At 38.3% G+C, this 16980-nt stretch overlaps 2 protein-coding genes across 4 annotated transcripts; one reads left to right on the top strand and one right to left on the bottom strand.

Moving 5' to 3' along the window:
• Positions 1-221: 221 nt before the first annotated feature.
• LOC126787676 (uncharacterized) lies at positions 222-4410 on the top strand. Of its 3 annotated transcripts, XM_050513579.1 has the most exons (12): positions 229-295; positions 506-691; positions 785-891; positions 1279-1386; positions 1513-1629; positions 1771-2313; positions 2395-2723; positions 2810-2909; positions 3096-3155; positions 3264-3347; positions 3473-3589; positions 3888-4410. In XM_050513579.1, the coding sequence occupies exons 3-12, from the start codon at positions 832-834 to the stop codon at positions 4188-4190; spliced, it is 1821 nt and encodes a 606-aa protein (XP_050369536.1). In that variant the 5' UTR covers positions 229-295; positions 506-691; positions 785-831; the 3' UTR covers positions 4191-4410. The 3 variants fall into 3 exon arrangements, with proteins under 3 accessions (XP_050369544.1, XP_050369536.1, XP_050369528.1); XM_050513587.1 differs by lacking the exon at positions 506-691 and having other exon boundaries at positions 222-295; XM_050513571.1 differs by lacking the exon at positions 229-295 and having other exon boundaries at positions 320-691.
• Positions 4411-5232: 822 nt separating this feature from the next.
• LOC126782463 (uncharacterized) lies at positions 5233-16518 on the bottom strand. Its single transcript, XM_050507718.1, has 25 exons — positions 16472-16518; positions 16210-16361; positions 15687-15796; positions 15021-15186; positions 14831-14931; positions 14639-14711; positions 14415-14550; positions 13498-13658; positions 12901-13025; positions 12714-12813; positions 12535-12631; positions 12138-12189; positions 11777-11878; positions 11549-11695; positions 11266-11428; positions 10940-11173; positions 10709-10863; positions 10158-10286; positions 9926-10043; positions 9651-9846; positions 9381-9492; positions 9147-9301; positions 6657-8079; positions 6364-6558; positions 5233-6126 (listed from the first exon to the last, which is right to left on the bottom strand). The coding sequence occupies exons 2-25, from the start codon at positions 16340-16342 to the stop codon at positions 5650-5652; spliced, it is 4860 nt and encodes a 1619-aa protein (XP_050363675.1). The 5' UTR covers positions 16343-16361; positions 16472-16518; the 3' UTR covers positions 5233-5649.
• Positions 16519-16980: the final 462 nt, after the last annotated feature.

Raw genomic sequence — 16980 nt, 5'->3', positions numbered from 1 at the left:
CAAAGTGAAGTCACCAAAAGAGGGTAAAATAAAGAAGAGCATAAAGAAGATTGGTTGGTCATGAATTATGATAAGTAGTAGTAGGAATCGAAAGAGGAGTGTGCAAGTGAGTGAGTGCATGTTGATTCATGATTATGAGAGCAGGTTGTCACACAAGCACAAAGGCCTAAAGTCACTACTTGCAGTCTTGCACCACCACTACTGACAGGTCACTTTCCTCTCTCTCTCTCCTCAAAGAAGAAGAAGAAGCAAGAAGATCAAGCAGAACAGAAGCAGCACTAAAATTTTGAAGCAGGTGAGATTCTTAGAGAGAGAATGTGTTTGGGTGTTTCTGCTTGTCTCCAATATCCTCTCTCTAACTCTGATGTTTATTTTTACTCCAGATTATAATATATAGTTCTGAAAATTTTGATTAAAAATCTTCTGATTGCAATAGAATAATGCCAGTACAAATTGTGAGTTGGTTTTTGTCTGTCTGTTACGCTTTTCTTGGATGACTCTCCAGCCTCGAAATCTCGTCGTTTTCTGCTTCTTCTCAACTTCTGTGGGCTTTTCCTGTTTTCCTTTCTCTCACTCTGTTGTGAGATATAAACAAAACAACTGATCACTTCAGCCATTTATGTTCCTGCTGGTTCTTTCTCTTCTTCATTTCAACTTTTCCCGCTCAACTCTGCATTACGAATATCAAAATGTAAATACCCTTTATACTATTTGGCTTTCTTATATTGCTTTCTTTAGAGAGAACCATCAAATTTAGGTAGTGACCCTGTTCATGTTTTTCCAGGGTGTATTGAATTTGTGTCTCTGTTTCTCTCATCTTCTTGAAAAAAGATGAATTCCAGAGTCCGGACCAATCATCAGACCATGAAAGCTGCTTCAAATAATGATAAAGTAAGCTTCTTTCTTTTTCTTTTTTCTTCATGGTTCTTGTTTCTTTGCTAAAGCTGATGTCTGGTCCAAATCATGTAACACATTTCGAGATGTGAGCCTTCTAAAGCTTTTCTGAATCCGAAATGAGTTTTGAAGGTTATATGAAAAAGGAAAGGTTTATTCCCATAACAGTTTCGTGTCAATTTTCCACATTTTACAAATGAGCTACTAAATATTCCTTTCCATTTCGGCTTAATCTTCTACTTAGCTGCAAAAAGTGGAGCACTTTTGATCCAAATCCAAATTGGGTTCTTTGCTCCCCTCAAGAAACGAATAGCTTCTTTCTTTCTCTTTCTTTTGTGTTTCTTTATTTAACATTGATTTGATTTTTATGTTGAATTTACAAAGAAGGAGAAGATGGAGAATCAGAGGAAGAACAGAGTGATGGGTTCTGAGAAGACTGGAATCAATCGTCGTAAATCGAATAGAGAAAGGAAACTGGCATTGCTGCAAGATGTACACATTTCAATTAGTTTGGCTCTTTTTTTTCTATTCTTTTTTCTGTGAATGATGCTGTTTTTCTATTTTGGGTACTTTGAAATTTATTGGTTTGACTTATTGGTGTACTTTGAAATTTTCCAGGTTGATAAGCTGAAGAAGAAGCTGAGGCATGAAGAAAATGTTCACAGAGCTTTGGAGAGAGCTTTCACTAGGCCATTAGGAGCTTTGCCTCGTCTTCCTCCTTATCTTCCTCCATATGTTAGTAAAATTTTTGCTCTTTTTGTTCAATCTGAGAAAAACCCACATGAAAACTAGGTCAAAACTGATAAGTGTTGATGACTTTAGTTTCAGTTGGTTGTGTGACATAGTGATGTGAAGTATTTGATTGTTTCGTTCCAGACATTAGAACTTCTGGCAGAAGTAGCTGTTTTGGAAGAGGAGGTTGTTAGGCTTGAAGAACAGGTTGTGAATTTTAGGCAAGGTTTATACCAGCAAGCTGTATATCTATCTTCAGCGAGGAATGTAGAAAATTTGAGTGAGTCTCCAATTGAGCAGGCCACCCCAATTAGAAGTTCTAAGCATCAGAGATCAAAGTCTATGTCACATAATGAGTTTACATCAGCAATATCAGCAACCAAAGTTAGTCAACCTTCTCTTGGTAGAAGTGCTTCTACTCGAAAGCTACTATCCACTGATATTGCCTCCGGAAATTGCTCTAGTAGGCAATTCAGTAATGGAAAACAAGTCACCAGGAAGCCCATCTCATCCTGCACACCTATCTTAGAAGATGTGAAAGGGAAAGAGAATAGATTGAGTACTAATGCAGTGAGGGATAAGCAATCACCTGACAAGAAAATAGCCAAAAGTGTTTCAACACCAGTGAAGAAAACTCCCACCAAACATGAATCCCTGCCGAAGTGTTTGGATCCTTTGAAGTTAGAGGTACATTCTACTGATCGTTTCTTATTAGAATCAAATTTTAAAATATTATGTTTATTAATTTGTGTTATGTGTAACATTCAGCTAGAGTGTAGATTAATAGACCAGGAAAAGGCACATGAGAGTTCATCCGGTTTATCAGATGATAGGACAATGGAGACAGATAACACTCCCAATAAAGTATCCGAGGAGATTGTGAAGTGCTTGTGTAGCATTTTTATGGGGATGATCACTTTGAAGGATAAAGTTGAGGAATTGGAGAATGGAGAGACGGGGTTTCGAGATCCTTATCAGATTGGTTTAGAATCGAGAAAAATTGATGTTGGTCCTTATCAACATCTGTTTTCGATTGGTATTGGTTCAATTGATCTCAACAGAACAACAAGTGCATTGATGCTGGTACACAGACTCAAGTGAGTTATCATTAGCCTGTTGAATACTATTGATCATGTGCACTGCTTGGAGATTGTCTTTGAACTCAACTCTTAACAATGTCCAGAATTTTACTTGGAAAGCTTGCTTCAGTGAACCTAGAGGGTCTAACCCATCAAGAGAAGCTTGCATTTTGGATTAACACTTACAATTCCTGCATGATGAAGGTAATATTCTCTCTCTCTCTCTCTCTCTCTCTCTCTCTCTCTTTCTCTCTCTCTCTCTCTCTCTCCTGCAATTTTCAAACACTTCCTGTCCAAGACTTTGGGACCTTTTGAAGCTTTGCTGTTCCTTTACCTCATGTATCTAGACAACTATTAGTATACTGAAAACAGTTCTTAAAATTGCTGTAGGCTTTCCTAGAGCGTGGGATACCTGAGACTCCTGAAATGGTTGTAGCACTAATGCAAAAGGTAAGGGTTAGTTTACTAATGATATACAGTCATTGAACTTTACCTTTAATATTGATATAAACTGTCAACTATTGTTTGTAAATTGACTTTGTCTATGTTTGTACTAAGGCAACAATAGCTATTGGGGGACATTCTCTGAATCCAATTACAATTGAGCATTTCATTTTGAGATTGCCTTATCACTTAAAATTTGTAAGTAGATTCAACCTAAACTTCATTATCCTACTCTTCGAGTTGACCGACTTTTATCTGAGTTTCAGTGTTCTTTGATTCTTACATGCCAATTAAGTTTCACATTGTTTCTCCTGTTAAAACAGACATGTCCAAAAGCTGCAAAAAATGATGAGATGAAAGCGCGCAGCATATTCGGATTAGAGTGGTCTGAACCCTTGGTTACATTTGCGCTTTCTTGTGGAAGCTGGTCCTCTCCAGCTGTAAGTTTGTTTCAAATCTTATCAGATATTTCAAAGTTGGCAAACTCTTGAAGATTATTTTCCATCTATATCATCATTAAATTATATGTATTTGACATCCATATCACTAATTGAAGAATATTATGTTTCAATTTTTGAGAAATCATAGAAGTTCTATTAGGTTTGAACATTATTGTTGATTTTGTACTTACTGATGCTGCATAAAATGACTGCTAATTAACTTGAAATTGCTCTCTAAATTTATTTCAGTTTATAGACTTGCTAGTACTGATATGTTGAAATATCTTGTAAAACAAAGGTGAGGGTGTACTCTGCAACTCATGTTGAAGAAGAGTTGGAAGCAGCAAAAAGGGACTATATACAGGCAGCAGTTGGAATTTCAAGTGCAAACAAGTTGATGATTCCAAAGCTATTGGATTGGTATCTACTTGACTTTGCAAAGGATTTGGAGTCATTGGTTGATTGGATTTGCATGCAGCTTCCAAATGAGTTGAGAAATGAGGCAGTTAAAAGCCTTGAAAGAAGGGGAAGAGAGCCATTTTCACAGTTGGTGCAAATAATGCCTTACAATTTCAGCTTCAGACTTCTCTTAAAGCCATGAAACTTTTTATTCTCTTTTTATCTCTCTGATTCTTTAGTTTGCATAGTGCATATTGTATATGGTGGGTTTGTATATCGATATAGTAAACAATGCGCAGGTACACACGCAAGAAATTTTGGGCAGATTAATTTTCTCCCCCACATTAATTTTGAGCTTGTTCACTAAAACTGGTGAAATTTAAACCGCAATTTTTGAGAGGCATATGGATGAAAAGTCATGTTGTATATTTAATTGTCGTCAATTTGTGTTCTTGTGTATAAAAAAATTTCGCTTAATCAGAACCCTGCAGGGGCTGAAGTTCTGCGTGCAGCCCTGCATAACACCGCACATTCTGCATAAACCCTATCAGCCATCAATAAATAGATTCAATTATTAACTTCTGTAGATATGTGAAATTATTAATCACCTTGGTTGCCAAATTCACAATGTCACTTCAGTTCTGTCGTCTGTTCATGTGCATTGTAGTTTTGGTCATATCATTATTGCGTACAGTATTTGATTCGTCCCATCCAGGCGACTTTAAACTTATGTAGGAGAAGAGAGTAGAGACTTCAGTGAAGAGAAGCTTTGAAATAAACTCGACAGAAAATTGCACCTCAACGATATTCTGATTTCTGAGTCACTTGAAACTCATTACTTCCGACTCCACCTCCAGGCTTTTTTGGAGACCTGCAGAAGTCTCAAGTCTGAACATTACTCGATCTGACATTTTGTTGCATCGCCTTTAAAAATGTACCAAACATGTTTATGATTGCGAACTTCATTCAGATGAGGGATTCGTCCTCATTTTTGTTTCATTTTATTTTGGCCTGAGTTTCCTCCTGATCTACTTCAAGGAACCTGTTTGTATTTACCTCATCAAAACTCCGAGTCAACACCAAAAAACTTAAAAACACTAGTTTATGTTGTTATACTATCACACAATCGTCTAGCATTAAGAGAAGCTGATTTTTCAAAACATGTCTTAAACCTCAAAGTTTAAATTTTCAGAACGAAAGATGAAGGAAAAAGGAATTGAAAGCATAGAGCCATAAAGCACAAGCAGAGAACTCTTTACGTGTTTTTGAAGTGGGCTTTACATGAGATGACAAATAGTCATACCCAAAAGAGAGCAGAACAAATTTGTCAATTCCTCAAATCCAGTTCGGTTTGAATTAGTATTACAAAACTGGGAACATCAATGATTTTGCTACGACAATACAAGGGTGGATTATGAGAAATTGACAACAAAATGGAATAACTACATGAAACCTGAAATAATCACAAATGCAACTCAAATACATATAGGTATATGATACATTATATACCTATAACGGGCAGCGGCATTATCTCGCTGAGTGTCGGTGAAGCATCATCTAAAATGGCACCAACTACTTGAAGGTTGAAAACACCACATGTCCTCTACAATGGTTGAAATCCAAGCCAAACTGTAAAGAACCCAACTGATGAGATCTAAACCTCAACCAAACGGTGAAGGAACAGGCCCTGGCCCTGTAAGGGCATCAGATCGTTTGATGCTTCCCATACCGCAGATAATGCAACCAGGCGCTGTGAGAGCCGAAAATTTGGCCCCACAAAGGTCACAAACATCATATCCAATTGTTGACAGACGACTGAGTGTGGCAGCACAGAACTGGGAAGGGTCTTCAAGAGGATCAATGGACTTGTTGGAAAGACCCCTTTGAACACACATGTCAACTAAGCTCCTAAGCTCTTCCTGCTTACTTGGTGGTGCTTTGGACAGCAGGAGTTCAAGCATCTGTTTTGAATAAGTGTAATTCTGCACTTCCATATTCCTCTTAATGGCAGTACGAATACAATTTATCCTGTGCTTTGCCAGAAGAGGCAAAGAACCCAAGTGGCGTGATAGTCTTGCCATCTCATCTTTTGCACTAATTGCACTAGGGCCGTGGACCCTCTGAAGCCGCCCGATTTCCTGCAACAAAACCCAAAATTCAGAGATGAATTACCTAGCACTGATTCAAAAGAAATTTTTTGTTGTATTTGCTGACGATTACAAAAATCCAAGTAAGTTGTCACACAGAACATACGATGTCTTTCCTTACTGTAAGGATGCAAGACTTTAATGAAAGAGAATAGGTACACCTCATAGGTCAGCCTCAAAGAACTCATTTAATTTGTTTTACTGAGAGCTTATACATATTTATCATACCTGAAGAAGAGTGACTGCTATCTTGTATTGAGCACAGATGGTGGCTTGTGCTTTAATATCAGCTCCGCGAGAGTGATCCTTAGCTAATGCAAGAAAAGCTTCATCGAAGCAGGATAATGCATCTGAAAGTTGATTCTGCTCAAGGTGGGATACTCCAGTCTTAAAGCATATAGGAGCAGCTGCCCCACGAGGAACCTGATACGATGACAGCCATGAAAAAAAAGAAAAAGAATTAGCAAGGTGTGTAATTGAATGTTTATTCATGAATGTGACATGCACATCTTGTGTATTACCTGTCCAGGACGCACAGCAGATGGAGGCGAAGGAGGCTGCCCGGCAGGTTTCCCATTATCAGCAGAATTTGGAACGCCAAGGGCACTAAGATCAAGAGGCTTAGTAGATATTGGATGTTGAGCTGGCTGCATTTGAGTCTGTTGCTGAATAGGAAACTGGCTTGGGGCTTGCGGTGGAACCCCACCATCAGGAAGTCCAAAGGACTCTGGTGAAACACCCTGTTGAGTAGCTTGAGGGGGAACACCACCATCAGGAAGAGCTATATTGGCTTGGGATGCATTGACATGGTTAGATGGTTCCATATTTCTTTCAACCCCCTGGGATGCTTGATCCATCTTTGAAAGGTAGGTGCCAGGAGGGGGCAGTGAGGCTGCAACCTGGAAGGAAGGTATGGTGTTTTGGAAAAAGTCCTCAGGAATTGGTCCAGCAGTCATTCCCACCCCTGGTGCTGGAGGAGCTTGCTGTGATACAGTTCCAGGTTGTGTTAGTGCATCCATATTAAACAGATCACCAGGTGCAGAACCTACACGAACATTTGGAAAACCACTATTGGCTGGAGGCGGTTGGGATAACATCTGGCTAAGGTCCTGGGATCCAGTCAATGACTTAGTTCTGCTGGGACGAGCCAACCCCTCACCAAGTTTGAATTGCTTTGTCGCTTCTTTGATCTTATCAACATCCACAGTGGTAGAAGCAATTGGTTTCTCTCTTATCCTAATACGTAACTTTTTAGCTTTTGAAGTTCCCTCCTCATCACTGCTGCTACCATCAGCTGTACCATACATTGATTTCTTGAATTCTTCTTCAGCTTTAGCCTGTTCATCAGCCACAGTGGAACTGGCCACTTGTTTGGTGAGTGTTTCAAGACCCATCAACGAACCACCACCAGGCACTCCCTTGGACACATCAATTGTAGATTTCACAGAGTCTCCATTTGGCTTACTGTCACCAACTGCAGGTCTGAAAGCTTTGACCAAGCTATTTTCCCTTACTTCTACAATGTTGCCTCGTCCTCTTATGGAACCCAAGTAAACACCAATATGATCAGCAATAATAGATGGGATGGGACCGTCATCAGTTCTCATGTATGGCATCACCTCGGCAGCCAATTCCCACTGAGGTATTGCCTTCATGTTAGTTGGGGTTTTGATTTCCCAGTTACCACCACCCCATTCAGGACCTTTTGGAACCATACTCTCAGCAGCAAAGTTAGCAAAAATGCCTTGAGTCCATCCTTTAGAGCGGGCTCTTAAAATCCTCTCAACATATCTCCTTAGTTCTGAATCAGTGCCATCTTCTTCCAATTTTTGTGCAAGACGCCGCATGGCACTGGGGTTAAGGTGGCAGATAAACAGATCGAGCATGCTTTCATAATCTGCTATGACTTCAAAGGTCTCTTTTGCACTATCAAACTGACCAAACCTGCAATATTATTTGAAGTTAAAGAACAAAAAGTAGCTTCAATAAAACCTAGTATCAAGATATGTGGTAGTTCTTCAGCCTGATTTCTGGACATTAAACTGATTAAAGAGCCCTTATTAGGCCTCGTTTGGTATCTGGAATGGAACGAAGTTTCGTTGTAATTCTCAAGGGAAGGGAATGGGAAGTGGATTTTTCTTTCCGGTGTTTGGTAACAAAAGGGAAGTTAGTAGTAACTTGTTTAAAAAGTTGTAATTAATAGAATAAAATAATAGTTAGTGAGTAATAAATTCAAGGAATTGAGAAGGGAACTTAGTTCCTTAGGTTTATGAGTGGAACGAACTTCCCCCCTATTTTCCCCTTTAACAGGAATGTACTTCCCAAGTTTTCTGTTACCAAACAAAGGAAGTGAACAAACTTCCTTTCCTACTTCCTCAAATCCGCGAAACAAACGAGGCCTTACTGTCACAAAATTCTTTTAACAGTATGTGGTCAAAAGATTTAAAAAAACACTCGATATATGCAAAATTCAAGAAAAAGCATGCCAAATCCGAAGAGTTTATAATTATTCCATCCAGCACCATCTACCTGATGTTATGTTCTGATCAGATGCCAGTCAAACTAACAGACGCAAGTTTCATCGGAATATTGCATAATTTAAGAAAAAGCATTACATAATGCAAATACTAAATATCTACTCCATCCAGCATCATCTACCTGATGTTCTGATGAGATGCCAGTCAACTAACAGACTCCAAATGGTCTCGTTTTCATTTTATTACCTGTGTGCACGCGGCGTGCACATGTTTTTTCACCCCCTCAGTATGACCTTTTTACACTTTTTCAAGAACCCTCACAGAAAGGCAAGAATACTAATCCTTAGAGCACATAGTCAATTGTTTAATAATCCAAAACCATGTGTTCCAACCATTTGTTAGGTCGCAGAACAATACAGAAAATTTTAATTGCAGAAGCCATCATCAAAAATAGAAAGAAAAAAAAAATAACAATCATGAAAAATACATGAATCAGGGTAATATAATTTTCAAAAGAAGGTTGTGGTTGCATACTTGATACAGGCATAGCCCAACTGCCGGAACTGGTGGAACAAATGAGAGGTTGGAGGACACCTTGGATAATCTCTAGAGCGCAGAAATTCATCTTTCAAAACCGATAAAGCAGTAGAAAAGCGGAGAGCTTTGATAGCATAGACACCGCGCAAAACCTGTGTTATTACACAACTTTAGTACACAAATCACACTGATAACAAAATTTCATAAGCAAAGCATTTATTTTCTACTCACCTGTGTGAACTGTGGTCCTGCTTGTGATAATGAGACAGAAAGATCTCCACAAACAGGAGAGCCTCTGGCAAGAATATCAAGTGACCTTGGAGTGATACGCAGGCTGTCAAACCTTCATTCAGAAAGTAACACCATATTCATCAAGGTGCAAGAAAAGAAACATGAAGTGACAAGTATGTAACACAGCTATAGGATATTAGGATCTAAATGTTTATAAAGAAAATTCCAAATGGTGGCAGCATGTGTATAAATAATGGAGATGAGAAAAACCTTGATGTTATTTGATATAATATCTCTGGCAGGTCAAGCTTCTGCTCGAATCTTTCTTGCATTGTGGCAAATCCAATTAGAAGAGGTTCAAGGAGCCCAACAAGACAACTCTTAATCTCAACTCCCTTCTTTTGTCTAGGATTTATTTCTGTTGGGGTAGCAAGCAACAAGCGATCGTTTAGCGCACCAACCAAAACTGCAGAGAACACATCATAATGAGTCAGAACTCCAAGGATAACAATGCACCAACGTGATCTGTAGCAAAAACTGCATACCTGCATACGGCATACTGATAGAGAGTATAGTCCTCACTTTCCCGTCCCAACCGAGCACGCTAACAGCAGTGGTTGTAGAAAAGAGAAGCGCAGGACCAACCCATAAAAGCGATCTAAAGTGATTAGAAGTCAAGGGAGCTCAAACAGAATTCGGAATCACAAATATCACTAAATAAAATAGTACGCATAGAAAAGAAAAAAATTCTAACACCAAGATGATGAATAAGGATATTGAAGGAAGTCCTTTATCAAATCTTGCAGAACTTCCTGCCAGTATATCTAGATCTGCCGAAACTATAAGCACTCTTTGTGTAGTTAATATTCCTGCAACATAGCCCCTAAGAGTTTCTTGCCAGTGGACCTGTCAATTTGAACAGAAGGATCTGTTAATAGAGATCCAAAGTAGACTTCTGAAAAGAAATATGAATATACAATTAATAAAATAAAGTAGCTGGCTCCTTCAAATGAATTGACTAGCATGCGTTCTGATTTCAGTTTTCTCATATCAACACCCCACTTTCCCAACTAAAATAAATAAATGGCAAAACTATTACTTGGGTACAAACACATGAAAAATCAAAGAAGGCATAATTTATATATGAAGGAGTAGATCTGGGTCCAAACATTTTACCGGTTGTGGTGACCAATGATTACCATTCAATGATGCCATGGGGAGTAGTAACTGAGGAAATTTAGCAGACTAGAACGAGTTTTCCTTACCAGATATCCTCATTATTTTCCATTATTCGACAATATTGATAAGATTAGGAGGTATATAATCACCTGAAGTACAATTTCATTAGGTTTCAATTTGATTGACTTTCTGCCCTCATTGGTTGTTGCAATATAATGACCACCAGCATTAGAATGGCGGTATCCTTGCACCAGCTTTGCCAAGCCAATCTGATCCCCATGAGAAGCAAACATCAGAGTTGACTCTGCAATCACATAGTATCAGTTAGCATGTTCTATCCTCATTTTTTTTTCTGAAACCATTGTTCTATCCTCAAGTACCTATAGGAGTCGAAAAGATTCGGTCGACTTCAGTTTCAAACATAAATTGCATTGGACCCCGTGGGGCACTATCAATATTCGCAGTGGGGTTTTCATTTTCGTCAGCAAGTAGATTTTTTTCATTCGCTTCTGGAGTAGCCTTTCCAGGCAGTATATGTAAAGCCAGTCCAGTCTTATCATCATCAAGGATTGCAAACTGATTTTCGTTGGGACCAATAAATGCTGCATCTCGACCTACAAACTCAAAGATGCAATTTGTGAGTAATAACTAGTCCAACATGCATGTAAAGATACTCTATGGAAATACGGATGCTTCAGTCACCAACCTTTTACTGTGGTGCATTTACTATTTGCTGCCTGAGAATCAGAATTTTCAAAATAAAGAACAACTTCATTTGTAGCACCACTAAATTCATACACAACCAGAAATATGCACTGTTTTTTACTGTAGAACAGGTACTTTGGATGGTATTCCACATTTGCTGGAACCTATAAAAGAGGGGGAAAAAAAGAAAGTTAATATCAACATAGGGGAATCCCATCTAAAAAGATGAAGGGTATAGAGAACGTCCCATTATTCTGCATGATAAAAAATCGTGTTCTCCTTACCGATGTATGAAGTCTCTTGTAGATACTATCAGCCCCAGAACACAGATTATATGCCATAAGGTTTGATCCATCTATACAAAAGGCTCTAATAGGATAATGAAGAACCCGATTTTCTTTACTGAAGAAATTGAGCTCCAGGTGAAACGGCTGCAAGTCAACTGAACTTGTCATAATCATTTTAAGCAAAAGACCAGATGATGAAATAAGTGCATATCAGAAACATCTTACCTGACATACAGGAGCATCCTTCAGATGATGCTTAGAATCTACAATAGTAATTAGAGGCAGCCGAGATATGGGAGCACTTTTGGCATGGCCTTCCATGAAATGCTACAACAACAATGCAAATAGATGAGTCAAAAAGGAATTTTTATCGAACAGGTAACCCAAGAGATAACTTGCTTAATCAGATCAAACATGAAGTTTTCACAAAGCAAATTATACGATGAGACAGAATGACCTAAACGTTTGCTTTTACTAAGTTGCGATCCAGCACATTAGTCTCGTCAATTTCAAAATTGTCCATGATCCTTCTCAAAACAAAGTATATTCAACATTTATTATATATATAATACAAAAAGTGTCATACACTGTGGAGAAAAGCCTTCCGAGCAATGTCTGATATTGTAAGCTGACTGTGCCTGCCAGATATGAAAGTTAATATGATCTAATATATATATATATATATATCCTAATGAGTAATTCAACTTGAAAAATGACTTTTATCCTAATGAGCAATTCAAGATGTCAAGTCTAAGAAGGGAACCAAGCAAAGCAGTAAAATCACGACCAACAGTTAAATATCTAAAATCCTAAAGGTCAAGATATCCAGCCTGTGTCATTATCAAAACTCAAAAGAGAAAAAGGTTAAAGCAAAACTTATTGCTAAATGTCAGACAACAGTATAGCATCAAAACCTACTCTGTATCTCAACCTTAACTACCATGTTTTCTAAAGACTAAAGACATCGCAAAAATAAAATCTACCCTTTCATATGATGTTCTTGTAGTTGAGCTTGAAGTTGATGTTCAGCTAATATTCCAGATGACCCCAAAGATGAAAGCTTTTCTTTTAAAACAGATGCTGCACAATAATTCTATCATTAGCATCGCTGCTAATAGCAGACAGCAGTGGAAAGTGGATGGCAGTTAACTCTTTCATTCACCTGAAGATCCTCTTGCCCCTTGCAAAACTGCAAACAGTTGTTTCCTTCCTTCCCTAGTGTATGCGGCCCTATTCTTCACATTGTCTCCACCTGTCATATTCTATAAGAAATATATAATTGTCAAATTATGCACTTTTTTTTTTGGCATTTGCAGCAAATGAGCGTTATGTAAGTGGATGCACTTAACTATGAACAAAAGCGCTGCCAAATTCAGTTTGGAGTGAACTTCTAATGTTTTGATACGTGGTAAAGGATAAGCTGCTTCTCCCCCCTGTTGAGAAAGTATGCGAGGGATATCAAGTGCTTCAATTGCTGCAAAATAAGATGAAGGAGAAAGAAGTCAGTGCAACCTGTAAGACTACTACTACTACTACTACTACTACTACTGCTACTTGAGAACCAATGTTTTACTGTTCATAACTATTAAATTTACTGTTGCCCTAAATTTTCTAAAATATGAAATAAGCCCTTACACTGTTTGGTATTTATTAGGAGGTCCCTTCATACTGGATTATTATTGCAAACACGTGTGCAACAACAAATGCCCAATTTGGCAAGTTTTGGCACCTGCTGTTGGTGCATGCGGATGGACCAATTTATATGATGCATATGTATATAGGATTTGGATGTCTATTTGATGTCTATTTGATGTCTATTAGAGAAATTAAAGCAACATAACCCGCGGCTGGGCCGCGGGCATCTTCCTAGTATGTCTCTATATGTGAAGAAGAAATGTCTGTTCATATCATTTTCATGATATAAGGCAACAATAATAGACACTAACCAGCAGGTTCAAAGAAATTTGCTTGCATTGGTGGTCTGTTAGGATTAATAATAACACGTGTCTTCCAAACTTGAAGAGTTCCATCCCTGGTTACAGTTACCAGTAACCGCAACATTGGCAGCCAAGAAACTGAAGAAATTGGTTGGGAACCCACTTGTGTACTGAATTGCAACAAAAGATAAAGCTTTGAATGTTGATTAACACCAGAAAGAGATTGACAGAAGCAAAGTTAAACATGATTGGCATTATAGAGAGTATTGCCGTTTTAATTTAAGGACAAACAGAAGATTCTATTTAACAAATTTTTTACTTGTTAAGGAACAAAAAAGACTACTGAATCCATTACCAATGTATAAACACAATAAGAATGATAATGAACCGTAAGAAAACCCATCACACTCCTGACAATAAGAGGCCTCTTGGATGATGGGGGAAACCTTTACAAAATTCTGAATCTCTTATCATGTGTCTAACAAAACTTAAGTTGTTGACATTGCATTCTCTTACTTAGAGGAGCTGCTAAATGTGTCTGGGACTCTGGGTAATTAATGTTAAAGGGCATTCAGAAGTTTAAAGGCAAATTATGCCATTATTCTAGCTGCAACTTGGTTTGGACATGATTGTCAGGTAGGCGGTCTATAAAAATTTGCTAAAACTGTCAACTTGAAAAAAATTGAACTTAATGAAACCTTAAACTCAACAACAACTTATGTTATACGATGGATGCCAATACAAAGAATTAAGCCAGCAATTCATGAGGTCCACAATGTAGTTCAATCCCTATCAGTTGATGTAAATGAACCATTTGTTCCTTTACTTTCTTTATTTTATGTTTTCATTTCCTCTTTTGGGCCTTTTCGTAACTTGCTTTGAAATGCAAATGAATCACTCTACTCTTACTATTGCATAAGACTTACATTCCAATCATATTAGGTCTCTCAGTTGAAACATCCCATGCAAGAAGTGTGCCCCGTCTATCACCAACAAAAATCCACTCCAATGTTGGGTGAAAACCAAATGCACCAGCACCAATTAGTTTTATGGTGTTGTCAACTGCATATCATAAACAAAAGATTGAAACAGACATACCACTTGAAGCTAATTTGAAACATTATCAACAAGAAAGAATCAGTGAGTTTACTCTGTAATGTGTAGTGAACTGCATAGGTGTGAATATTGTATGCTCGAATCAAACCATCTGCATAAGCCACATACTGAAAAGAAAAAAAAGAGAAGTATCGTCTAAATATCTCTATAATAGATCTATTATCCACCAGCCACCACACAATGTACACATTACAAGCACAATACAATTCAATACAAACTATATTACCAGGACGGGATGGCGAGGGTGGCAGGCAAGATTCACAATAGGTTTTTTCAGATCTGTCTTTATTTTTGTTGGTGCCCTTCCTCCTTCAACAGTCCCAACAACTTCATGCATATTAAAGCAGAACCAAGAATTAGACCATCATTGGGGGGGGGGGGGAGGATGAAAGATATAAAGATATTCTAACAAATACCTGTAACACTCATCCTTTTATGGAACCCGAAAAACACTACTGGTTGGAGTGGTGTCAAAGCAAGATGGACTTCTGTATCAGGAGTAATTTGATCCAACTTCTTCTCAGGCGAATGCAACACACAAGTTTGTTCGGCATCAAAATCACAGGAACGAATGGTACCATCCTACAGGGTAAAACCATATCCCACGAAACATTCATATACATATGACAACATACTGCTCGAGAAGAATACCTAACATGTAAAGTATGCAGCTTGGGAATCAATATATCAAATTTTAAGACACCTATAAAATTAGAATGTTGATGCTACAGAGATTCAAAAACAAAACATTTGCGGTAATTAGATTCATTTTTTACTAAACCAAAATGTCTTACAACTGAAAATGGCATACTAACACTAAAATGATATGAAAGATGCAATCTTTCAAAAGATATGAATGAAGAACTACTTTATATGTAAAGATGCTGAACAGAGAAGGTATTTAGGCCAACCGTATGAATCACTATAACAGAATGCCCGCTTGTAGGACTCCATGACATGCAGATGACAGGTATACAAATAGATGAAACCACACTTCTAGTGAGTGAAAATTAACATCAACCCTGTAACAAGCAACACGCCAAATCTAAAAAGCTATACAAAAAGGCATCCAGAGCACCAACCTCATGGATCGCTACGACAGAATGTCCACTTGTGGGACTATATGCCATGCGGATAACAGGTACACCGATATCAATAGCTGCAATCTTGCATCCCGTCAACGCATCCATTTCTGTGTGCCAAAAAATACAACAAAATTTCATTCTATAACAAAGTGAACATGATGAAAACTCCACATAAACATTGCATACATAACTATAGAAACTACATAGCAACTATCAACCGATTCACATTCATACCGTAGGGACACTAAGTACATTCATACTAATAACCACGGCAACCTGGAGGTTCCACTCACATCCCGACACCGAAAATCAATTAACATTCAGTAGCCAATCACACAATTTACTTCATTATTCCAATTAACCTACCTTAGAATCAAACTAAAGCCTCAAATTCGAACACAATGCCACCTAAACTAGAATAATTCATTCACATACACACACAGCCATACATTCAAAACATAAAATGCTAAGAAATTCGAGGTTTGAGTAATCGAAGACGTAAAACGACGGCGTTTCTCACCGACGATGTAGTTGCCAATAGCGACGGCGACGAGCGCCTGATGCGGATGGAACGCGGCGGCATGAGGCTGCAGAGGCTTGGTGCTCCGCGCGACGTGTCGTAGATCCAGATGCTGCACCGTCGTCCACTCCATCGGAGACGAATTTTTCCACCTGCCAAATCCGGCACCGGAGATCTTAAACCGTGATCGTGAATCGCTTGACTGTAATTGGATCGGGAAGGGGCTTAGGGTTTCGGATCTTGATTGAGCTTAGGGTTTTACCTGAACAGAGATGCCTGGAATTAAGTGAAGGAGAAGCTCATTTGAAGATCGAAGACTGTAATGAAGAAAATTACCAGACAAAGGAGGGAGAATAAGTATAGAGGAACGGGTTTTGGGCCTCAACCCGGTCAATTTCAGCCCAGCTTTGGTCTCTGAAGCCCAATATATGCAGCCCGGCCCAGTTTCTCATTTCTCTGTCTCGTTTGAATTCTCCCTCCAATATAGCTTACTGCTTCAAAATTCAAAAATCTCACTCAGACTTTGCATTTCTATTCAGTCTTTGTATTTGAATTCGGTCTACGAGCTAATAATAGCTGTAATGTGATTTTGAAATTTCAAATGTTATTGAGAGAGCGGGGCAGTCTAAATGACATTTGCTAAACATAGAATCTGAATTTTGCCCGATATATAAGTTTTTGCATGTAGAGTGCTTTGAGATTTTAATTCTACGGTTTGTTCTCGTTCTTGTCAGCTGTTTGGTCATTTGATCTGCTTCTGTGTACTTGTTT

The sequence above is a fragment of the Argentina anserina genome, chromosome 1 (assembly GCF_933775445.1).
Source record: "Argentina anserina chromosome 1, drPotAnse1.1, whole genome shotgun sequence".
NCBI lineage: Eukaryota > Viridiplantae > Streptophyta > Magnoliopsida > Rosales > Rosaceae > Argentina > Argentina anserina.
Note: the sequence above shows the minus strand (reverse complement) of the source record. Positions and strands in the feature narration are given on the sequence as shown.

Bases quoted from the DNA above. Each gene is read 5' to 3' on its own strand.
- LOC126787676 (XM_050513587.1), top strand. From the start codon at position 832: ATGAATTCCAGAGTCCGGACCAATCATCAGACCATGAAAGCTGCTTCA. The intron at 2,314-2,394 runs GTACATTCTACT...TGTAACATTCAG, and splicing joins TGGATCCTTTGAAGTTAGAG to CTAGAGTGTAGATTAATAGA. The intron at 3,348-3,472 runs GTAAGTAGATTC...CTGTTAAAACAG, and splicing joins TGCCTTATCACTTAAAATTT to ACATGTCCAAAAGCTGCAAA.
- LOC126782463 (XM_050507718.1), bottom strand. From the start codon at position 16,342: ATGGAGTGGACGACGGTGCAGCATCTGGATCTACGACACGTCGCGCGG. The intron at 12,814-12,900 runs GTTAAGTGCATC...TATTTCTTATAG, and splicing joins TGGCAGCGCTTTTGTTCATA to AATATGACAGGTGGAGACAA. The intron at 11,696-11,776 runs GTAAGATGTTTC...GTTGACTTGCAG, and splicing joins AGGATGCTCCTGTATGTCAG to CCGTTTCACCTGGAGCTCAA.